General features: G+C 53.7%; 2 protein-coding genes across 2 annotated transcripts; both read left to right on the forward strand.

Moving 5' to 3' along the window:
* Positions 1 to 428: 428 nt before the first annotated feature.
* Positions 429 to 11562, forward strand: LOC149275922 (stonin-2-like). Its single transcript, XM_089504098.1, has 4 exons — positions 429 to 552; positions 8459 to 10285; positions 10649 to 10851; positions 11479 to 11562. Exons 2-4 carry the CDS (start codon positions 8497 to 8499, stop codon positions 11560 to 11562), a joined length of 2076 nt encoding a protein of 691 aa, XP_089360224.1. The 5' UTR covers positions 429 to 552; positions 8459 to 8496.
* A 3659-nt stretch (positions 11563 to 15221) lies between these two features.
* LOC149275923 (transcription initiation factor IIA subunit 1-like) lies at positions 15222 to 20364 on the forward strand. Its single transcript, XM_089504100.1, has 9 exons — positions 15222 to 15251; positions 16680 to 16781; positions 16935 to 17109; positions 17255 to 17319; positions 17445 to 17520; positions 17852 to 17985; positions 18090 to 18413; positions 18502 to 18591; positions 20257 to 20364. Exons 1-9 carry the CDS (start codon positions 15222 to 15224, stop codon positions 20362 to 20364), a joined length of 1104 nt encoding a protein of 367 aa, XP_089360226.1.
* Positions 20365 to 24022: the final 3658 nt, after the last annotated feature.

Below are 24022 nucleotides of genomic sequence, written 5' to 3' on the forward strand. Positions count from 1 at the left end.
TGCCCCGCCTCACGTCCTCGGGGGCAGATCATGGAGGCAAATCTCAAGAACCGGCTCAGGCGCTTTTACCCAGCTGGGTGCAGTTCAAGGAGCCTCCTTTGGCCATTTCTCCACCTGCAGCCAAGACGGGTGAGTCCTCGGGGGCCGTCACTCCCGTCAGCGCAGACACGGGGACTCCGCCCAGCGGTTCGCCTCGGGTCCTCGGGGCAAATTCACTTTATCAGGAAAAAGTTTACGTCATTTTATCCGGTCTGAATTCTGTGTCCGATCCGCTCACGAGAGGGCGGTAGATAAGTGGAACAGCCTCCCGGCAGAAGTGGTAACTGAGACGGGCCCTGGGACTGGTTAAGGTTTGAGTGTTTATCGTTTCAGGGTCCCCATTATATGAATGTTTGGGGTGCGGCCCCCCGGAGAGAGCCCATCTGCCCTCGCAGAACAGCTCAGAGACGCAGTGTGATGACACCAGCAGCCTCGGCCCCTCGTACAGCGACCTGCGGACCCTCCAGTCAGACGACGCGGCCAGCGAAGATGCCTCAGGGACGGGGTCAGCAGGTGAGGCGCCCACAACATGGTCAGATGGGTTTATTAGGGGGTAGATGGGTTTATTAGGGGGTAGATGGGTTTATTAGGGGGTAACTGGGTTTATTAGGGGTAACTGGGTTTATTAGGGGTAGATGGGTTTATTAGGGGGGGGTAAATGGGTTTATTAGGGGGTAGATTGGTTTATTATAGGGGTAGATGGGTTTATTATAGGGGTAGATGGGTTTATTATAGAGGTAGATGGGTTTTTTAGGGGGTGGATGGGTTTATTAGGGGGTAGATGGGTTTATTAGGGGGTAGATGGGTTTATTAGGGGGTAACTGGGTTTATTAGGGGGTAGATGGGTTTATTATGGGGATAGATGGGTTTATTAGGGGGTAACTGGGTTTATTAGGGGGTAGATGGATTTATTATGGGGATAGATGGGTTTATTAGGGGGTAACTGGGTTTATTAGGGGGTAGATGGGTTTATTAGGGGGTAACTGGGTTTATTAGGGGTAACGGTTTATTAGGGGTAGATGGGTTTATTAGGGGGGTAAATGGGTTTATTAGGGGGTAGATTGGTTTATTATAGAGGTAGATGGGTTTATTATAGAGGTAGATGGGTTTATTATGGGGTGGATGGGTTTATTAGGGGGTAGGTGGGTTTATTAGGGGTTAAATGGGTGTATTAGGATGTGTTTTGCACGGCAGTGAAAGGATTAATAGAGTAGCCCTGTGGTGGTGCTATTCAGTGTTTGCCCCCGATCTCCCTGCCGGAGGGCCCCCAGCTCTGGTGAATAGGCTGAGGGAATTTGGTTGGGGGGGTCCGCGGGGTCTCCTGGGTGACAGCTCAGCTCCTGTAACAATGTGTCCTGTTGGACGGAGGGGGCCTGGGAGCCCATGGGCAGGGACTTGTTGCCCTGTCACACGGTGAGGCGGATGCCCAGGGGGGGCCTACTTTATGTTCTTTCCAGTGATTCAGTAAATGGGTCACCCACGGCCCCGCTGTCTCGTCATTTCCCCCGGAGTCCCTTCTAGGAACGTGACAGCAGGGAGCGGCTGGCCTCATGTAATCTGCCTATGATTTCTCTCTCTGTATCAGCCTCTACCGCATCTGCTGGAAGGCTGTTCCATTTATCTACCACCACTTCACTGAAGAATCCACACAGTTGCCACATACTGTATTGCCCCACCTCCCCATATGTTACCCCTTCCCTGGGAGGCTGTAACTCTTTGAGCACCAGCTCTGTCTTTATTGGTAGTCCAGATGTGGCAGCTGAGCGGCAGGTGTGGAGCGGAGGTTGGGTGCAGATTACAGCCCCCCGGGGGGGGGGGTCACATGGAGCCATCAGCGTTTACATAAAGGGGGGGGGTCATGTGACTGGTCTGGAGACTCCACAGCCTTCAGGATTAACTCGAAGAAGCCATGAAGCTCCCGCCAGGTAAGAGTCCAAATCCCGCAGATCTGGTTTTTATCTGAAAGGATCCCTTTTATTGGCCGGCATTGAAAAAAACTGTCTGACGGTCAGGCAGTCGGTCTGTCTGCCGGTTGGTCAGTCGTTCTGTCTGCCTGTCTTTCTGTCTGCTGGTCGATCAGTCAGTTGGTCTGTCTGCCGGTCGGTCATTCTGTGTTTTGGTCAGTCAGTCTGTCTGCTGGTTGGTCGGTCTGTCTGTCTGCCGGTCAGTGGGTGTGGCGGTCAGTCTGTCTGTCTGCTGGTCGATCGGTTGGTCTGCCGGTCGGTCAATCTGTCTGTCTGTCACTCGGTTGGTCTGTCTGTCACTCGGTTGGTCTGCCGGTCGGTCAGTCTGTCTGTCGGTCACTCGGTCGGTCTGTTTGCCAGTCAGTCTGTCGGGTGTCGGATTCCCGGACCCAGTTTGTTGCTTCCTGTTTCTGCTTTTGCCTCATTCCCCTCCCTTCCTGGTTTATTTGCCCCGCACCGGGTCGGACGTCGGTGCCGTCTGCTGTTTTGTGCCGGCAGGTCGGCCCGTCTAGTCTCTCCTGCATGAGACTTGCTCTGACCTCACAGCCTCCAGCACTGGCTCCTTGCTGAGCTCCCTCTGCCGTACTTGCCCCCGTGGATCCATAGTCCGTGCTCAGACCCCGCTCTCCTCTCCTCGTCTCGTTTTCTCTCCGATTGGTTTCTCTTTCACTTCGTTGAACAAACTTTGCAAATAATCTCCCAGGAAACATTTGAATCTCTTCTATGTATTAGCGTGTGGGGTGCGTGTGGACGTCTGTAGTATGTGGTGCAGAACATGCGCCTCTGCCTCTCATTGTCTCTGTCCTCCCCACCCAGTTGAAAGGCCCAGTAACTCCCAATGAGTGACAGTCTGCATTAGTCCTGCTGAGACACGCACAGAGCGCTCTCTTCTCCCGGCAGCACTCTCATCTCCCGGCAGCACTCTCTTCTCCCGGCACTCAGCGCTCTCGTCTCCCAGCACGCAGGGTGAGTCCGGCGCATGCACCGCGCGCTCGGAACCAGCAGAACCAGTCGCTGGGTTCTCTGCTGTACTGGGTCCCATTAATCGGGCAGGGGAGGGGGGGTTTATTGGGGTCAGAGGTGACTTTTTGTTGTGTTAGGAGGAGGAGGTGCGAGTACTGAGTATCTCTGTTAGAGAAGAGCCGTGCTACTGGGGTTATACTCGCACGTAGAGTGTCAGCTCCTATGGCAGAGTCTGTGAGCGCTGGGTAGATGTGGCAGATTGCGGGCAAAGCATTAATCGCAGCCATCCGCCCCCCTCAGTGCTGTCAGTCCTGCATTCCGTGGCATCGTCGATGGTATCCTCAGCGAGCTGGAGCGTAAGCTCTGCAGCCGAGCACCGCAGGGATAGACGGAAACGTTTCTTGCATAAAAGCAGCGGAAAGAAGTTTGCTGATCGTTTTACTGAATTCCCGGCAAATGTCGGCAAGAAAAGAAAAGAGGACAGACAGGAAGGGGTTAAAGCGCTTGTTGTACGGCGTTGCGCAGTTGAGCAGACGGCGCCCGGCGGGTATATTTAGATTGTGTATTTTCGCCCACGCCGCTCCTTCTGGGGGGTGAAGGCTGCTTGAAGTGAGTGTTAATCATCTCCTTGAGATCAGATGAGAGGGAATGCGGAGCCTCCCGGCCCACAACCGGTTAGGTGAGTTTCCTGAGACCTGCAGAGAGAGACGGCGGAGAGACGGGCGAGAAGCGGCAGAGAGACTGCAGAGAGACGGGCGAGAAGCAGCAGAGAGACGGGCGAGAAGCGGCAGAAAGACTGCAGAGAGACGGGCGAGAAGCTGCAGAGAGACGGGCGAGAAGCAGCAGAGAGACGGGCGAGAAGCGGCAGAGAGCAGCAGCTTGGTGACGCTGGAAGAGACCTGAGCACCTGGTGGCAGGGTGACCAGCGAGGTGCCCGGCCAGGAGCCACAGCAAGCTCTACACCACTGTGCTCACCGACGACCCCCAGTAATGTGAACTGAAAATAAGAAATGCTGCAGCCCCCCAAACGCTGCAGCTTCCACCCGCAGACAGTTGTTTTGGGTGCATTTGGTGTAAGTTTTTGTAACTTGCACGAGTAGCTGAAGCTGCGCATGGGGCGCTCCGTATTCCCCCGTGCGGCGCTCCGTATTCCCCTGCGCGGCGTTCTGTAATCCCCGGTAAAGCCGGGGGTCCCAGTGCGGCCGGCTGAGTCTGCTCCGTGCACACGCGAGACGGGATCCTGCAGGTCTCTGGGGCTCATCTTCTCCGGACATTTCTGTGAAGCTTCCCTGCAAGTTCCCACAGATCTTACCCCCTGGGGCAGTTTTGTGCGGTTTGCGCAGGAACAATAGGTGCACAGCGCGTCCGGGGAGCCCTCGTTTAACTGTTTCTGTGTTTGTCACCTTAGAGGTAACACCGGGCCGGCACCCGACATGGGGGGGGCTTTGGCCGATCTGTCGCTCTGTGTTTTTCTACCCCGAATCGCGTTCCCAGATCCCTCTGGAATGCGGGAGAGTTTCCCGGTGGTTGCCGTGGTAACTATTGTCAGCATCCCGCAGCCTCTCAAACACCCTTTGTCTCCCAGAGTCCAACAAGTTTGAGATGTTTTCCTTGGGCTGGATGGGACAGAGTTAGGAGCGGAAAATACCCCCAGAAACCCGCCAGGGTAACTACGGGGGGGGGGCAAATTGTCTTTTAACCCCTTCTGCACCAAACAGCATTGGTGGTTACACCAGGGAAAAATGTTAATGGTGATTCCTGCGAGCGATTACATTCGTTTATATAGCGCCAGCAGATGCCGTAGCGCTGCTACAACAGGGGAGAGTGAACAGTAATGGAGGCGAGGGCTCTGCTCCTAGGAGCTCACAATCTATTGGAACGTTTGGCAGCCGGTTTGCTCGCCTTGAATCTCTCAGGGGTTTATTCACTTAACAGGGAATCGCGGGGCGAGTCTCCCCTTCACGAGATGTGAGGTCAGACTCAGAGTTCTTTGTTTTGCCCCTTTTGCCCCGGCCGGTCTCTGGGAGGAGAGGCTCCAATGGAATATTACCCTTTCCTTTGTGTTTCCTCCACCCCATGGAGCAAAACTACGAGCTTATTAGACGGAGGGTATTTAGAGCGGGTTTGCCTGCTGTCTCGTATACGGATTGCTAGTTCTTGGAGCGAGTGCAGCCTGGTGCCCACAAACAGAATGTTTATCACTGAACCGACCCCGGCACAAGCAGCCCTGTGAGGGCCTGCGGACCCCGCTTGGTGTGGGGGCACAAACATTTCTGCTGGGTAACAAAGAGTAACTCTGTGTGAGTGACGGGGGGGGCGCGGGGGCACAAAGGAGGGGCAATTCCCTTCTCCTGGCTCTGTAAACAACGGAATATCATTAAAATGCCCTTTTTAACCATTTAGGTGCCACAGGAAAGGGCCTTCTGATGAATTAGTAACGCAGTTGCCGTGACGGCTCTCTCGGGTTCGTGAGGGGGCAGTTGGGGGCTGTCGCGGTCGGAATTTGCCCCGTGGATCAGTGCAATGCCTTCTGCAATGAGATTCTCTGTAATCTCACTGATTTTTTTGCCCCCTCTCGGTTTTTTCTTTTTGTTCCTGGAAATCTCTGCCGGTCGGCTGAGAAGAGCGGAGGTAGAATTCAGGGCCTAATTACCCCCTCAGGGGCTGCATAACTGTTCCGGGGTAACCAGTTTTATTATTGCGTTCTGCCCCACAGTAACCCCCGGGCTCCCCGCCCTGCCCCCCTGATGGCAGCGGCCAGTGATTGGGGGTAAAGTGCGGAGATAGCGGCCGCGTTGGATCTGCGCGCTTCCTGCTTTTGTTCTTTCTTGGCAGAGCGGCTGCCGTGACAGACGGAGAATCTCGGGATCCCGCGGCGTCCCACGGGGGCAAAGATGAAGAACACTGCAGGGTATGGGGCCTCTGGCAGCGGGGCGGTTGGACATTGCCACCCCCGTTGGGGCAGTGATTGCCCCCAGCTCCAGTGAAGAGGGGGTATTGATATGCAAATGAAATCTTGGGCATTCCTACCAAAGCCATGGAAGCCACGTTCAGATCAGTGTTTACTCTTAGAGGGCCAGATGTGGCGTAGAGATGACTGCCGTAACTCGCGCCCCGCCGTTTCCGATATATGATATTTATTGGTTAAGGACGTGGTACAGCGCCGTGGAATATGTTGGTGCCTCCGTTAATTAGCGATGTGGTTTCCCACTGGGGGTTTGATGCACGGAAGCGGTTGGCAGAGATGTCGTCGGCTGAGAGTTCTCACCGTCTGGTTCCCGGCCCTCCCGTGGCCTTGTCCCTTATCTCCGTGTCCTTGTATAAAATGTCGTGTCTCTGGGTGCAGATCCCCTCGCTGGCGGCTCTCAGATGATAATGAAAAGGAATGTTGGAAATTTACTCGCCAGCAGAGCTTACAATCTATGGAGACGGGAAAGGGTTGGATATAACCTGCCTGCAGCACGTGGCTACTAATCCGCTTACAGCCCGAGAAGAGGAGCCACTTGGGGTTCAGCTTCTAGATCATTGAGCCGTAAAAAAGGCCTCAGGAAAGTCTGCTGGGGATTGGAGCCCCTGCTTTGCCCTCGGGCAGAAGCCGCCGTGACCCCCTGGCTGGGGCAGAAGCCGCCGTGACCCCCTGGCTGGGGCAGAAGCCGCCGTGACCCCCTGGCTGGGGCAGAAGCCGCGGTGACCCCCTGGCTGGGGCAGAAGCCGCGGTGACCCCCTGGCTGGGGCAGAAGCCGCGGTGACCCCCTGGCTGGGGCAGAAGCCGCGGTGACCCCTGGCCTGTAGCAGTTTGTCGGGGGTGTTTTATTGAGGCAGATTGGGCAGACGCTGACTGGGGAGGAGATCCAGCATTCAGTGGCGCCCCCCGAAGAGCCGTGTTGTAAATGGACGTCACTGCCGGCACTAAGGTGGTCCGAATACCCACGGCTGAGGAACCCCTGTACCCAAACACGCTAAGGACACACGCGTGGGTGGCGTACATATAATAAGACGCACACTATATACTTTAACACAGCAGGTGCTGAATCTCTGGTTAAGGGGGAGGTTTAATAGTCCAAACAGAAAATGGCGCGCTGTGCGTGGGCTCTGCCTGTCGGTACCGCCAGCTCCACAGCACCCTCTGCGTTAACCCGACTATCTATTTATAGCGCGTGGGCAGATTGCCAGCCGGCGCTGACCCCCTATCAAGGTTTACGAACAGGAGCAGCTGTGCCCTCTCCCCGCACTTGGCTCGGCTCCCCTCCTGTCAGTGAGTAACGCGCTGGCCCAGAGTACTCGGAGTTACTCTAAAGACCGTATCGATGGGTCCTCTGGCCAGGAATCCAAAGTAATGTCATAGTTCTGGACATTAAAATGTCCAGAAATATCTCACTGTCAGTCATTCCGCCCTGTCAGTCATTCCGCCCTGTCAGTCATTCCGCCCTGTCAGTCATACCAAAGTGTCGGTCATATTAGCTCATCGTTTTCTTTTGACATCATATTGACTCCAGATTAACCCCTACATCACCAAAAATCAAGTCAACGCTTGTTAGTGGTGGTCTCAATCCTGGCCGACCCCGGTCAGATCGTTGCATTGAATGCGAGGGATGCTCTTCCTGCCATAAAAGCCCTCGGCGGCAACTAAACCGCAGCCCGAATCCTTGGGCTCAGACTCCCCGTCCAGACGTTTCATCGGAAACCTTTCCTTACAGCTTCTTCTCCCCGACTCCACTCTCTGCACGAACACAATACGCGGGCCGGATACATTGTAACGAAAGTATCTGCTGCATTACGGCATCCGGCGTTCTGAACACAAGGCTTCCACTCTCACCAACTTCATAGGTTTTTACAGCCTGCGGAGCGGTGGATTATTGGCATTTAATAGAAAGGCCTTTTATTCTCTCTCTCCTGCACTCCTTAAAGGGTTAATTCTGATAGGAAGCTGGAAGAGATCCCTGGTAATGAGGATGTTTACAGTCTTCGTGACCCCTCGTCTATCACTCGTTGAGTGAAGTGTGAGGCGGGCTTCCTCTGTGGTTATTATCAGGGCTGGCAGTCTCGGCTTCTGTCGCAGTCTTCCTGATTCTGCCTGGGAGAGGTCACGGCGTTCATCCTCAGGGAATCTGCCGCCCTCGCTACCAGGCGAGAATAACCACAACGTTTACACAATATGTCCCCAAAAAGTGCTGTTCTTACGCCAAGCAGTTATGGACGGACAACCTCTGGTACGGCGGGTGCTGTGGGGTACCACTCCCATGACATTCAGCCTTACTTCTAGTCCTTAGCAGCTGAGGTGCCATAAGCTGTATGAGCTTTCGTCAGCATATATCTTCATGCGTTTTGCTAAAAGGGATGGGCGAGTCTCAAAGTGAGCGCTACCAAGACATATTTCCGAGTAACCGCTGGCGGGATCTGTTACCGGATGGAGTAGACTTTTTGTAGAGGTATTTTAGGAGAAATCCTCGTATTTAACACATTTTAACATGTTCCCCCTCTTATCCCTACAGATAACTCCTCATGTTTCCAAGAAGATGAAGAGTTAGACATGGAGCCCATCAACTGGCCAGACGGCTCTTGCACAGTCAATGGGCACGGCGATACGGCTACAAGATCTCAGTTCCCCAGTTGGGTCACCTTTGAAGATGAAGTTGTTCCACTATCCCTGAAGGAGACTCCCAAAAAGCTGCCGGAGAGCCCACAATCACCTTTGACTCCAGACTCTAGTTTACGTTCCCCCGGGTCCTTCAAGAAAAGGGAGAGGCCGAAGAGCTCACTGGTTGACCTATCAAGAGCTCAAAGGCTTAATTTCTCCTCCTTGCACAGGCAACTGTCCTTAAATTCCACCCCGACTAAAGCTCCCAATCCATTCCTAGACGAGACTTTGAAAGATGTCCAGCCATCTCCAATCAATCCATTCAGCGCGTTCTTTGAGGAGAAAGAGAGATGTTCCCGACAGTCTTCTGTGTCCAGTGATCCAAACACATCAAGAAGAGACTCCATCTTGATGCTAACGGAAGAACTCGACACCGACCAGTTTGAGGACTACAGAAAGAAGGCCCTGCAAGCCAGTGCTGTAGAGCAGCTCAAGCAGATTCAAATCGAAGATCCTGATTCCCCCAGTAGCCCCACACTGCCAGATGACTTGGCCAAATTCGATGAGCCCGTTGGCCCGCGTCTGAACTTTACCAAACCTCAGCCGAAGGATGGCTGGGCTATGATGTTGAGGATTCCAGAGAAAAAGAACATCATGTCCTCTCGACACTGGGGCCCCATCTACGTTCAGCTTACAGAGGCTGGATTCCTGCAGATGTTTTATGAGAAGGGACTAGAAAAGCCTTTCAGGGAATTTAAGTTGGAGATGATCCACGAGATATCTGATGCCAAACTCCAGAACTATGATGAGAATGGCAGGATTCATACTGTCCGAATCGACCGCGTTTTATACAAGGAGAAGCGGAAGTACCAGCCAATGCCTTTGGTTACTCACGCAGGAGAGAGGGAGCAGGTAGTCAAGCTGGGGACAACAAACTATTCAGACTTTATTAGTTTTATCGCTGCCATCGAGGATGTCCTCTTCCGGCTGCCAGCCATGGTGGATCTCAGTACCGTCCACCAAAATTACATTGAGGAGGAGATCACCGTGGACGTGAAGGATGAATTCTGTGGCATTTTGAGCAAGGGCGACAACCAGCTTCTTCAGCACTCCATCGTTACTCATATGCATGTCCTCAGCTTCATTTCAGGGATGACCGACTGTAGGCTCGGCCTCAACGATGTTCTCATCAAAGGCAATGAAGTTGTCTCCAGGCATGACATCATGCCGACCACCACCACCAAGTGGGTGAGACTTCACGAGTGCCAATTCCATGCGTCAGTGGATGAAGAAATGTTTCACAGCTCTCGAGCAATATTATTTACCCCGCTGGATTCCTGCAGGTTTGAGCTCATGAGATTTCAGACGGTGTTTTCCGAGAAGACTTTACCTTTCACACTTAGGACGCTGGCCTGTGTGCGAGGTGCTGAGGTTGAACTACAGAGTTGGCTGGTGATGTCTTCGGGATTCTCTTCCAACCGAGACAGCCTATCGCAGGTCCCCTGTGAAAACGTCACCATTCGACACCCGGTGCCGGCTGAGTGGGTGAACTATTTCCGCAGGGATGGTGTTTTGGGGGAGAAATCTCTGAAAGCAAAGGTTAACAGGGAAGCGAGCTTTGGTTCGCCCAGCTTTTCTGGGTCTGAGCCGGCCATGCGGGTTACTCTGGGAACTGCAAAATATGAGCATGCTTACAGCGCCATCGTGTGGAGGATTAACAGATTGCCTGATAAGAACTCCGGTGAGATTATTTGAGATGCTGGATGTGTGGGTTGCTAGATCTGGGCTGCCCTTTTGGGGGGGGGTATAATTTGCTTATCGAGATGATTCCTGTAATAGCACAAGTGACTTCTCCCAACTACTGTCACCCTTTGTCCCGATATGAAGTCTCTTGTCTTTTTCTTTAACCTTTTTACCATTACTTATCATGATTTTGGGTAAGGGTGACGAGTTTAATCCAGACACCCACTTTAACCCTATAATACTTTGTCAGAAGGCTTGGCACCAGAGGGGGGTTAATGTTTGTTTGCTGTCCCTGCCAGAGAGCAGGTTAGCAATACTGACAGCAGGTCCTGACCTGTCCTTCTCTCTTTCTTTCCTTCAGTATGGGGTCATCCTCACTGCTTCTACTGCCACCTCGAGCTGGGCTCAGACAGGGAGGTCCCCCCAAAATTTGCTCGTTATGTGGAGGTGGAATTTGACATGCCCTCTGCTTCAGCCTCCAAGGTAGCCGTGCGCTCCATATCACTAGAAGGCAAAAGCTCTGTCAAGAAGTGGGTGAATTACTCAGCACATTATTACTGCAAGGTAAGATGCAACGGAGCGGACACAGCAACCCTCACTCCAATACAGGGCTTTGACATTGTAATATCACCTATTGATAAATACCCCTTGGTTATGGTTGAATTGAAAGTACACAAATTAACATTAATACTCTGTGTGCCACATATTTTGAGTTTTTGCGACATCCAGTGGCCAAACAGATGTAATACAGACTGCTAACCTTAATATAACAAGATTTAGAGCCGAAAACTACTGACTTCTGCCTAAACTAGTCTTTTGCGACATCCAGTGGCCAAACTGATGTAATGCAGACTGTTAATTAAGATTAAGCACCTAGTGGCCGAACTGAGGTACTGCAGACTACCATAACTGCATAGATGTTTTGATCGGTCGCCGTCTAGTGGCCACTATGATGTAATGCACTGTTTCGCTTTAATTGATATTACCCTCCATAGGAAACAATGTATTCGGGGGAAGATGCTGCCGCCTGCTGGCCATGCCCAGCACACTAGGGATACACATTCCGTTATTAGTAACTAGGGCGTGTTTATTAATAAAGGGCGAGTTGTGCTTTTGCTCCCCAAAGAGACACCTCCTTACTTAATCTAGGGCTATGTGTTTACATTCTGTTTCTTTCCTCTCCGTCAATAGGTGGAAATAGAGCAGAAGAAGTCTCTGAACCAGGACATGGACGGAGAAGATGTGGAGAACCCGTGTGCATGCGCAGCCCAGTAACCTTTCTGGATGGGGATTGTGAGTGACAGTGGGAGACTTGTCCTATAGAGGACTCCGCACAAATCTGGTCCAAACCGCTATGAAGGTGAAGAAGCCAGACTCCCAAAAAGACGCTCCAGCGCATCCTGCCAAATGACTTTGGGGCGTTTGGCCGTCATGGACTTGTTTACAAGACGGTTGGATATCAGGGGCGCCGCGGACACCGCAGGGCTGTCATTTTGGTGACGGGCGGGGGGGACGACGACGACATTGGAAGTGTGTTTGTGTGGAATGTCCGACGTCCCCGCCCCCCACAGCTGAGTAGGGGTTATACACGTTGCCCCTGGGCAGTATCTTCCTGTACAGGAGTCCGTCATCTGATCCGTGCATGCGCGGCGTTACATTCTAATCACGCAGATCCGGTAGCCGTAGACCCTGTACTGGTCCTCGCTGTGCTTCTTGTAGCCACACAGCAATGCTTTCCTGTTTATGGTAAAGCAGACAGAGGGGGTCTTCGTTGCGGGATTAGAATGTCCCAGCTGGGTGCGCGGCCCCCTGCTCCAACTCCAAGGCCGTGGGGGAGCCTCCTCAGCCCCGTGAGGACGTTTTCCGTTTCTGGGGAACGGGTTCGGTTTGCCCTAAACCCGCCTGTGGTGGTAGCTGGGGCACTTGGCAGAGCTTTTAACAGTTATTCACCCCTCCATTCCCTAAAATTACGCACCAAATCCGGACTCAGCTCCGTCTGTTCTGGGGGCCACATTCACGGTGAGTCCATCGGGTTCAGATCTCTCAGAGACCCCGAGAAGCTCTGATCCCTTTCAGCACGTGGCAGTTTATTACCCAGAAGAGGCAAAAATCCTCCATGACTTCACAGTCCCTGCAGTTACCCCACCCCGGGGCAGCGCATTCCGAGCGCTACAGCCCTCACTGTGGTTTCTCCAATTGCAATCCAAGGCCTGTTATTTCTGCTCTGCCTGGGGGGGCATAAAAGGGTAAAATCTGTACGTTAATCATAAAGGGGCAGATAACGCGGTGAAGATTATTGCACAAAGTCTGCAACATTTCCATTACGTGATTTAACCCACCGGCCAGCTCCTGACAGCCCTCCACTTGACCAATGAGCCGCCTCTACTGGCCCTCAGACGGCCACGCAGTCCTGGCCAGGCAAGCGATGCCACAGGGGTGGAGCGTAAATTCCCAGTTATGGGTTTTCTGATGCAAAATGCGGCTCCACAAGAGGTTCTGCAGCAGCCTTCACACCTCTGGCCCCCGGCCTGTCTCTCTTACTCTCCTGTAATCCTGTGGTTTGATTTTGCACTATCCGGTGCGTCGGCGCGTTTTCATGCTGAGCGTCGGACGCCTCCTTTATTGGCGGAGGTCGTCGGTTATTCTCCGCATTCCGCGCCGCCACGGCCGTTCTGTAAAGGGTTATTCAAGCAAAAGAAAAGCTTTGCTACTATTTTATACTCCGCCATGGCTGCATACTAGCTGAGCGTCGGGGCACAGAGGGGACCCCCGGCTGGGCGTCGGGGCACAGAGGGGACCCCCGGCTGAGCCTCGGGGCACAGAGAGGACCCCCGGCTTGGCATCGGGGCACAGAAGGGGACCCCCGGCTGAGCCTCGGGGCACAGAGAGGACCCCCGGCTGGGCGTCGGGGCACAGAAGGGGACCCCTGGCAGAGCGTCGGGTCACAGAGGGGACCCCTTGGCTGGGCGTCGGGGGTCAGAGGGGACCCCCCAGCCGTGCAGGCATTAAAGGGAAATGAACGCAATAAAGCGGGCTGCGTTCCTCTGCTACACTTTCTGCTCTGGGATGTCTCGCTGTGGCAGGACACACTCCAGCAAGGAAGGGGTTAATGGATCTTACTACTGTAATTCTGGAATGTAAATGTTTATTGACAAATAAAGAGGTGACGCTGACGTGACATGCGTGTGTCTGTCTGTACGTACATGCGTGTGTGTCTGTACATGCGTGTGTCTGTATTGTCTGTACATGCATGTGTCTGTCTGTACATGCGTATGTCTGTATTGTGTGTCTGTGTACATGCGTGTGTCTGTACATGTGTGTGTGTCTGTACATGTGTGCGTCTGTCTGTACATGCGTATATCTGTATTGTGTCTGTACATGCGTGTGTCTGTACATGCATGTGTCTGTCTGTCTGTACATATGTGTGTGTCTATACATGCCTGCATCTGTCTGTACATGCGTATGTCTGTATTGTGTCTGTACAATCCTGAGTCTGTCTGTCTGTACATGCGTGTGTCAGTACATGTGTGTGTCTGTACATGCATATGTCTGTATTGTGTGTCTGTGTACATGCGTATGTCTGTATTGTGTGTCTGTGTACGCGTGTGTCTGTACATGCGTATATCTGTATTGTCTGTACATGCGTGTGTCTGTGCATGCGTGTGTCTGTCTGTACATATGTGTGTCTATACATGCCTGCATCTGTCTGTACATGCGTATGTCTGTATTGTGTCTGTACATGCCTGAGTCTGTCTGTACATGCGTGTGTCTGTACATGCGTATGTCTGTATTGTGTGTCTGTGTACATGCGTGTGTCTATACATGTGTTTGTCTGTCTGTACATGCGTGTGGCTGTATTGTGTGTCTGTACATGCGTGTGTCTGTCTGTATTGTCTGTCTGTACATGCGTGTAACCGCGGGCAGTCTGTGCCGTGTGGTGCCCCAGTGGTGAACCAACCAATCCTCCTCTCTGCCCTCCAGCAATGAAAGGGTTTGTTCTAAAACACACTAGGGACGGGTCCTTTGCATTAACCCTTCGATGTCCGGGTCTGAGTGGGTTAATCGCCAGTGACTGGCAGCCCCCTGGATCCTGAGGTTGTAATAAATCCCTCTGCAGGTTTCAGGCAGAGCTGCCCCGTATCCACGGTTACCTGAACCCCACCCGCCGCTCCGTCCATGACCCCAGAGGGGGCAACTGTCCAGGGGGCCACACAGGGGCCGAGTACTCCTCATTGCACCTGCTTATATATTAGTCACTGTTTAGGTCATTACCTCAATACCGGCTGAGTGTCCTGGTTTAGTGTAGCCAGTCCCTCTGTGCTCATCTCCTCCCCTGATGCCCCTCTTTTCTAGGAGGTCAGAATGTTTGCTGGGTATGAGGGTATCGCAGGGTTCTACAGCCCTAAAAGCCCCGATAATATGTATAGAAACAGCAGGAACCGGCTTTATAAATTAAACGGGGCAAATAAACCTATTATTCTTGCGGCAAACGCCCCGCCTCTTCCCCGCCCACCCCAATGTCTCCTGCAAGTCCTGCCTCTCACCGCTCAGACTACATATTCCATGGTGCCCCGCAGCTGGCCCCGCCTCCGATGATACGCTCTTATCGCGCGGTTTCCCGCCCCCGTAACTAGCAGTCTCGGCAGCTCGGTGACGGTATATAAAGGAGAGAGCGGCGGCTGAGAGGAGCGCGGGGAGCCTACCCTGCACCGGACAGTAACCTACGCCCGGCAGGCCCCCAGAAACCACTGCCCCACTACCTCTAGCTCCAAGTACCCCCGGGGGGCAGGTGTGCGTGTGCCAGCCACTGACCGTATCAGGTTTATTGCCCCCCGCGCGGTGAGGGGCGGAGGGTGTCTGGGGTAGTTGTTTTTGGTCTGAGGGCAGAGGGGGTATTTAGGGCAGGAATACCCCCAGTCACTAAACTGTTGGAAATGGCGGCCGCGGCGAGCGCCAACCCCGTGGTAAGGACCCCCGGGCTGTTAGCGACCCCTGAGAGGGGCATTTGAGGGGTAGAGAGGAGGGCTGGGAGTTTAATCCGCAGCTAACGGGGTACTGAGTGTCTGGGCGGCTGGGACCCCCTGGGGCGGGACATCTGTCTGTCTCGGGGTTTTCTTACCCCTTATTCTGGCCGGGCAGGGTGTCTGGGGGCAATAAAGCAGTACAGGGGCAGCTGCAGCCTGTGCTGGGACTCGAGTATTGCAGTAGAGACGGCCTTTCCCCCCTCCCAGAGGGGTATTTAGTGTCTGTCGGGTTCAGAGTACACGGTGGGGGGTAGATGGGGTACATTATGTAACCCCGCCAGGGCTGATGCCTTTTTGCAGGCCGTGTGGCTGGCTGAGTGTGATGGGTGCGTTTTGGGCGTTACAGGGTTAACCGAGTCCCATTCGTTACTATGAGAGGCGGGAAGGTGCTCGGTCCATGTGCCCCAGAGTGGGGCAGCAGGTAGCTCTCCTCTGCCCCTATCATGGCTGCCGTGCCTGTAGCCAGCACTATATAGTCAGCCTTGTGACGTCACCCCCGCTCTCTCCCCTCCCACCTCTTTTATGAGGCTTTAAATAGGAAGCAGCCGCAGGGGGAGGGCAGAGCGGCCTGAGAGCTGCTACCAGCAGCAGCCTGCAGTGTATGCTGCCCGAGCGGGAGACTGCCGAGTCCTGTGCCTGGGAGAGAGGAGGGGGGGGCTGCCGAGTCCTGTGCTTGGGAGAGAGGAGGGGGGGCTGCTGAGTCCTGTGCCTGGGAGAGAGGAGGGGGGACTGCCGAGTCCTGTGCCTGGGAGGGGGGACTGCTGAGTCCTGTGCCTGGGAGAGAGGAGGGGGCACTGCCGAGTCCTGTGCCTGGGAGAGAGGAGGGGGCACTGCCGAGTCCTGTGCCTGGGAGAGAGGAGGGGGGACTGCCGAGTCCTGTGCCTGGGAGAGAGGAGGGGGGACTGCCGAGTCCTGTGCCTTCACTGTGTGCAGCGCTGAGTTCTAATACAGAGCCGTATAACAACATGCTGTGACCTCTGTAGTTGGAGGCCACGTCGAAGTTAACGCTGCGATGATGTCACTAGGGGGTCGCCGCCCCCGGGGGGCGCGTTGTTTCCTGGCCGCTGTCATGGTGTCAATAGGCAGCTCGAGATCCCAACAAAAGGGTGCAAAGAATCCGGGGCAGACCATGGGCATTGGGAGTAAATGTGCTGGGCAGTTTCCTGGGCCCCTAGCAGTTGGCGCGGTTACCGGCAGCTCCCTGAGATCGTTGCAGAGCTGCCGGTCCCACGCAGATTGCATGTGTGTTAAGTGGCTGCGCTTTTCGGTGCACTGGGATCTCCCCTTGGGTCCTGCACTGGCAGGGGGTGTCGGGGCGCGCGTTTTGTAGGGTGACGGCCGGCACTCATCACGCGTTTTCTCTTGCAGCCTAAACTGTACCGGTCGGTGATCGAGGACGTTATTAACGACGTGCGCGAGCTCTTCCTGGATGAGGGAGTCGATGAACAGGTTCTGATAGAGCTTAAGACGGTAAGAGCGCTCCTTGAATCCCCCCAGGACCCACCGGGGGTCCGCTCCTTGAATCCCACGTCCCCGGGGGTCTGCTCCTTGAATCCCTCCGTCCCTAGGGGTCCGCTCTTTGCCCGCCGGGGTCGCTCTTACGCCGCTGTTTGATCTCCGCAGCTCTGGGAGAATAAGCTGATGCAGTCGAAAGCGGTGGACGGGTTCCACTCCGAGGAGCAGCAACTTCTGCAGTCGCAGCAACAGCAGCATTCGCAGAACCACCACATGCAGCAGGCGGTGGCAGCCGCTCACCAGGCGCATGCGCAGCAGGTTCTCATTCCAGCCACCCACCAAGGTCAGCCCTGGGGGGGGGGGGGGGGCACTGCTGTGCAGAGGGGGCTTTTGGGTGAATTTTGTATCCTCGTGCTCCGTGTTTATAAATCTTTGTGGTTTGCAGAACGCGTTGTCGCTCTGTCTAATCGCATGTTATTTCTCTGCAGCCCCCCAGCAGCAGGTACTGGTGCAGGACTCCAAGCTGATCCAGCACGTGACACAGCAGGGAATGGTACGTAATGGGCTCATCTGGCTGTACTCGGCCCCCGGGTCCGTTAAGCCCCCGCCTGTCCTTGCCGTTTTGTTGCGTTGAAACATGCGACCTTAGGTTTTGGTAAAACTCCCTGTCTGTTGCAGAGCGCGGCGGCTACCGCTGCCACCCTGGCGCTTCCCACGGGAATGACTCCGGTGCAGCAGCTCATCACGAATTCAGGTGGGTGAAGTTCATGCCTTGTCTTGCCTCTCCGCCTCCCGACCCCCCAGCTGCAGCTTCGGCCCTCGGTGTGTCCTGGGTCCCCTCAACATCCGGACCGGCAAAGGGTCGAAGCAGCGGGGCCCATGGTGACTGCGGGACATCGAAGCTCCCGGAGTGCTGTTCAGAGTTCCGGTAAATTACCGGATGTCATGGCCGCTCTCTGGCCGCTTTTTCTGAGCTTTGGTAAAACTACTGCGTTGTCTGGGGGTGTAAGACCCCGAGGGCCGGGCGCGTGGAGTCTGCTTCGGGTTCTCCTGTGTGCTTCACTCACTCATCGCTCATCTTCCAGGTCAACTCTTACAAGTGGTCCGGACCGCGAATGGAGCCCAGTACATCATCCAGCCCCAGCAGCCCATGGTCCTGCAGCAACAAGTCATCCCCCAGATGCAGCCTGGGGGGGTCCAAGCGCCGGTGATCCAGCAGGTACTGAGAATGGGGGGGGTCGTGGGGGTTGCCCCCGCTGGGTCTCTGGTTCGCTTGCTGTTGTGTTCAGCCATGTCTGTATTTAATTGGCTGTTTGAATGCAGGTTCTGGCGCCTCTCCCCGGGGGTCTCTCCCAGCAGACCGGAGTCATCATCCAACCGCAGCAGATCTTGTTTACAGGCAACAAGGCTCAAGTCATCCCGACCACCATGGCGGCCACGCAGGGGTCCGCGCAGGGGCAGCTCCATGTGGCTGGTCAGCAGCAGCCCCAGCAGCAGGGGCAGCAGCAGCAGCAGGCTCCTCTGGTCTTACAGGTCGATGGGGCCGGGGACACCTCCTCTGAGGAAGACGAGGAGGAGGATGAAGACTATGATGACGAGGAGGAAGAAGACAAGGAAAAAGATGGTGAAGATGGACAGGTGGAGGAGGTAACGTTAACCAGCTCGCTCATGCTGCTTGTTGCCCCTCGGCACGGGGATTCCTGCCTTTTCAGGGGTAACGTTTCCTTTGTTTCAGGAGCCGTTGAACAGTGAGGACGATGTGAGTGACGAGGAGGGCCAGGAGCTGTTCGATACGGAGAACGTGGTCGTCTGCCAGTACGATAAGGTCAGTAACCGGGTGACCCGATCTGAGGTGCAGAATGGAAAGGGTTAATTCTTGGCGTGTTGTGATGTGTTCTAAACCGAGCTGAGGTTCCCCCTTCGTTCTCCTGTCCTCCCCGGGGGTTTCTCGCGGTCTCCGCGGCTCTCCTGTTGCTCTCGGTGTCGTTCTGTGCTGCAGATTATTCTTCCTCCTGTCGGTTACAGGAATTGTTGGGCTTGGCTATCCTGTGAGCCGCGCAGGTCCGCAGCAGGGCTCTGCCTTCGTGGCGTGGATCTTGTAACGCGTTCTGGTTTGGATGGTTAGTCGGTGGTTAACCCTTAAGTGGGGTTAGTTAGAATGCGCTCCTTGTTACGGGGGGGGGGGGTGGCGGTCTCTCTATTTATTCGTAGCCGTTTCTGGGCTCGTTCTGTATGATTCTGATTCCATGCGTAACTTCCCTCGTGAAGGATTATGCACGGACAAGCGGAACTGCAGCTTGCTGGGGGGGGGCGGATTCCGGAGTCGTAAACGGGGAGGCTGTTCCTGCGAGGCGGGATCGAGGTCGGGTTTGGGTGTTTTTCATAAAGCTGATTAATGAAAGTGTGTTGTGGGTGGAGGGTCTGTGTGCTCTGCGCATGGAAACCTCCTCCCGAAACCCACAGCATTAATACCAAGTGATCGCTTTATGGCGGAGGGGTTCTCTCCTGCCTGAAGGGCTGCCGGGTCCTCTTGGGGTGTCTCCTCAATCTGGGGTTCTGCTGACTATGGCACCCCGTCCTGTTAGTTGCCCACCTGTGCTCAGCCAGTCACTCCCCGGCAGGTAACGCTGACGCGGGTAGTTTACTGGATTTGGTCGAGCTGAAGTCCGGGGGGCTCCATGGTGAGGTTCTGGGGGGGTTTTGTCGAGTGATTCAGTTTTTTTTGCCTTGGCCTGCGTTTCCTGAATCTGCCCACTAGGTGGCAGTTGTGGCTAACGTGTGGCATCTTCCTGCGCAGCGTGTTAATGGCTGCGCCCCTCGCTGATGGATAAGGGGGGCTTCATTCTTCCTATTGATGGCCAAAAAAGTTTGTACAGATTCCATGTGAACAAAGCTGAGCCGGGGCTGCGCTCTCCTTCTAATGAGGGTCCAGGTCAGATCTCCAAGCTGCGGCCCCTCCAGCTTTTGCAGGACTGCGACAGCTGGAGGGCCGTTTGGGGACCCCTGGACCGGGTAAAGGAGTCCTGCGTTGCGTGGAGGTTTAACAGAATGGGATTTTTATCGTTGCTGTGGCGTTTCCAGCACAATGTGCTTTGGGGAGAGTGGCATTTAAGCCGTCCATGCGCAGCTCTTGCCATAGAGGAGCCTGTAAGAAAACCTCTAGGACGCAGAAAGCGCAGGGCGTCTGATCAAGGAACCGTATCGTGCACTTCAGAGTCTGCGGCTGACCCGGCCAGCGGAGTGAAACGTCCCGAGACTCGCAGCTTGATTTCTGGAGACTGTTTATTCGGTAATGAAGCCCTTTTCCCAGGTCTGACCGGCGAGGCCCCCTCTGCCCCCACAGTCTCACCTCGCCGGCTGCGCATAATACTCGTCGTGCTGTTCGTTCCCCCTGTCGCAGTTTGTGGCAGAGACCCTCTTTTTATGCTGATTGGTGGATTTCACGTTTCTGAAGGATTCTGACTGTAATTTATTTATTTTTTTGTCGTAGATTCACCGGAGCAAAAACAGGTGGAAGTTTCACCTTAAAGACGGCATCATGAACCTGAACGGCCGCGACTACGTCTTCTCCAAAGCCATCGGAGATGCTGAATGGTGAGGAGCCGCCTCTGCCGGCCGGGCTCCCCCCGAGGACCCCGAGCCAAACACCCGAAAGCGGAGGACTTTCCTGCAACCGATCGCAAGAGACTGACCCAAAGTGCCCAATAATTCCCCCCCCCCAGGGACTGGGAGCCACAGAATGATCCAAAGGATGTCATGTGACTCGTTAGACTGCCCCCTAGGGGCAACTCACGATACTGGACAGAGCGGACGACTGCGGTGACTGTTTTTAAATGAGGATCCAAGCGTTTTATGTCTCTTACTGTTTCGTTCCCCTTTGATGCGCGAAAGGCTTTCCGCAGACCCTGTGCTGACCTCGCATGGGGGGCTCCGTTTGTTTTTCGCACCCTGTGGCCTTGCTCCATTTTCGAGGGCCCCTCTCGTGTCTGGTCTGCACTCCCGGGTCTCATCGTGGTACTTCTGTTTTTCGTGGATGTTGGCTTTCAGTATTCTGCGGTTCTCTGTGTTTTGGGACGGTCCCGTTAGTCATGTGTTGGCATATAATATATATTTTCTTTCAATCTATATCCAATCCCCTGTTGGCGCCACCGGTTAACCATTTAGCCGCTCAGCCCCTTGCTTGTCTCTGGCTGCCACTCGTCCTGTCCGTCTCGGTCTGTCACCCCCGGGAACTGAAGCTCTCTGTAGAGGGGTCCGGCCTGTTTTAGACCCCCGGCAACTCATCAGATACATTGTTACAGCTTCCAATTTTGGATCTTAATGCCCTGGCGCGCATGTTTATGCCTCATTTCTCTGGTGGGCTTTCTACGAGTGCATTGGAAACGTAACATTTTATGTAGTTTTGTTTTTTTTTGTTTTTTTTTATGCTTTAGTTTTTTTTTGCTTTTACTCGGTTTTCCCGTCTGGGGTTTAAGAGCCGCTGGGCTGCAAAAATGGGACCAAAGGTACCTCTCACTGTGCCTTAAATAGGTGGTTTCCATCATTCTGTTTTTGTGGTGACTGGTGACCCCCTGTAGTCCTCTCGTCACAGAGACCCCCTCGATATCTTGGCTGCTGCGGACCTGCGGTTCCTGTAACCCCTTCCGTACCGTCAAGCGAACCCGCGCCTGCTTTTATTTTACAGACTAGAACCCCGTAGTTTCAGGTTTTATTAATGTGAAAACCCCCTTTTTCTGTTCTGCTGCGGAATCTGGATGTCCCGGCGCCGTCTCTTTATATTATATAATGGGACGGGCAGCGCTCTGGCCGGCTGAGCTTGTTGGGAGTTATGGTGGCTGGAGCTGGCCCTGCACATACGGTTCAGTAAAAGGGTGCGGACAGAGATATTTATTATACAGTTTGTAAAAATTCTCTACAATTGCAGAGCGTCTTGCTTTTTCTTTGTCTTAAAATTGTTTTTAGAAGCCGTGTTAGGATCTGATTTTAGAGACGTTTTGATTGGTTACGTTTTAATATTTTACCTTTGCAAATTCCTTAATTAAAGTTATTTTAAAAAATTCTTCGTGTCTCCTGGACTCTGAATGCGTTTGCTGAACGTATCGCCGTCTCTCGCCGCTCCAAAGCGATTCACCGAACAAATCCTTTGAGTAATTATTTAGCGTTTTAGAAGCGGCGCTCGTGCTGGGAATGGCTCTGTTTCTATAGCACCAGCAGAGGCCGTGGCGCTGTTACATTACATTTATTTATATAACACCAGCAGATACCATGGCAATGAACAATGTCATTAAACTTTACACAATATATTTTTTTACCATAAGATGTTAGAAGCGGCAAATTGTAGTATTTGTATTTTAATGAGTTCGCCCTCTTTTTTTTTTTTTTTTTTTTTAAATGAACTAATTCTGTAATCGTTATGAGCTCGTAGCGCGTGTTAGGTGATCAGGGCCTCTTTCCACAGGATCTGCACCCGCCGAGCTCTTTTTTTTTTTAATGTTTCCTCCGACTGTCTTTACAAACTCTTATACTTTAGTAAATGGTTTTATTTATATTTTAAAGCTTCGTTTCGGTCGGCCGAGCGTTTTCTCTGGCTTTTGGTGTTTGTGGAACGCTTAGGAGATTCACCCCTTAACAGGTTTGAGCAGAACCCACGACTGGGGCAACTGATGGGGGGTGAAAGGCGCTTCTGTCCGCTTGTGATTTAGTGAAAAGTATTAACCCCTTCACAACAAAGCCTACGGGCTCACAATACGTTGTCCTTCAGGGGTTAAAGATGTGAAGTGTGGGAAATGCCGGAGCGCCTCTTTCTCTAGACGGAGCTGGAGCGCGGGATTGGGATGCGGCTCTCGTGTGAAGGGGGCTTCATTGTCCGGGATGATCCCAGGATGCTCTGGGGTCCGGTCTGAGGCTGAGAAACTCCTGCGCTCTTTTCTTCGGGACGCCACTTACAGACAAAGTGGAGTCCAGATTTAGAAACTCCTTTTAACGGGAGAAACAGATGAGTTCCTGTTTAATTCACTTAACGCATTCCTGCGAGGTACGGCGGCCCCGAGGAATTAACCCGATCCCCGCCGACAGCCGGGTCAAGACAAACATCCAAACCGAGGGCAAGTATCGCTTTTTAGCAATAACCTTTTCAGGCCGTTTTTTGTTGTCTCTGCGTTCGGTCCGTTTATTGATGGCGATGGAGGGACGAGCTGAGAAAAGGGGCACAGAACGGCACTTTAAAAATAAGCCGCCGTAGAATTCTGATAATTCCGGTTTAAACCCAAATTCCACCCGCGCCGCTTCACGTAAGAAAAATAAATGAATCGTGATATCGGATTGCGGGAATGAAGATGGCGAGCGCTGGGTCTGTCAGAGTTTATTTAAAATAATCAGCACCCGACGCGTTTCACAGTCTGCATGTAGCTGCAGTTTAATATTAAAAGAATAGGAGAGAGCGTGGCAGCTGCAGTTTACTGTTGATAAATGTAAAATAATGCACTTGGGATGTAAAAATCTCAAAGCAGAATGTAGGGTCGGGGGCTGTTCTGTCAGGGCCTTGGGGGTAATTATTTCTGAGGACTTAAAAGTTAGCAGTCAAGCAATGAAGCGTTAGAAAAAGCAAGCAAGTAAGGTGCTGGGTGTATAGCGAGGGCTAAAGCCGCGGCTGACAGGCTTTTCAAGGGTTTGATAACACGGAGGGATCAGCGGCGTCTGTCACCACAGCTGCTGTTGGCTAAGATTGAACGGCGGCTGGCTGGGCATGTTAGGAGTTGTAGCACTGAATAGCTAGCAGTCTAGACCAGGGGTTCTCAAACTGCGGCCCTCCAGCTGCTGCAGGACTACATCTCCCATAATGCTCCTTCAGCTAAGGGGATGGCTGAGGAGTATGGGAGATGTAGTCCTGCAGCAGCTGGAGGGCCGCAGTTTGAGAACCCCTGGTCTAGACGATGCGTGTTCTGGGACGGGCTTTCTCTGATCTGTGGCAGATCGTGGGTTAATTTGGTTCACACGCCTGAATAATCCGGTGATCACTGAACACGGCTTGGCTCTCCCAGCCTGACGTCACGTCTGACGCTCCTGCTGCGGTATCGCTGCGTATCGGGACCGGCCCTGAAGGAATCCAATTAACTCATCAGATAAATGTCAGGGCGCAGCCCGCAGGTGCGGAGACCGCGGCCAGAACGCAGCCCGCTTCCCTGATCACGCCACAAACTGCAGGTGGGACTCGGAGCTCCGCAGGCAGCTTCACACCCTCCGTCTTACGCCAGACG

This window comes from Sceloporus occidentalis, unplaced genomic scaffold (assembly GCF_023333645.1).
Source record: "Sceloporus occidentalis isolate IW3139 unplaced genomic scaffold, rSceOcc1.0.p SCAF_256, whole genome shotgun sequence".
Classification (NCBI taxonomy): Eukaryota; Metazoa; Chordata; class Lepidosauria; order Squamata; family Phrynosomatidae; genus Sceloporus; species Sceloporus occidentalis.

Coding starts and splice junctions, on each gene's coding strand:
- LOC149275922 (XM_089504098.1), top strand. CDS start 8,497: ATGGAGCCCATCAACTGGCCAGACGGCTCTTGCACAGTCAATGGGCAC. Junction 10,286..10,648: donor ATTGCCTGATAAGAACTCCG/GTGAGATTATTT, acceptor TCTTTCCTTCAG/TATGGGGTCATCCTCACTGC. Junction 10,852..11,478: donor CAGCACATTATTACTGCAAG/GTAAGATGCAAC, acceptor CTCCGTCAATAG/GTGGAAATAGAGCAGAAGAA.
- LOC149275923 (XM_089504100.1), top strand. CDS start 15,222: ATGGCGGCCGCGGCGAGCGCCAACCCCGTG. Junction 16,782..16,934: donor TTCTGATAGAGCTTAAGACG/GTAAGAGCGCTC, acceptor TGATCTCCGCAG/CTCTGGGAGAATAAGCTGAT. Junction 17,110..17,254: donor CATTCCAGCCACCCACCAAG/GTCAGCCCTGGG, acceptor ATTTCTCTGCAG/CCCCCCAGCAGCAGGTACTG.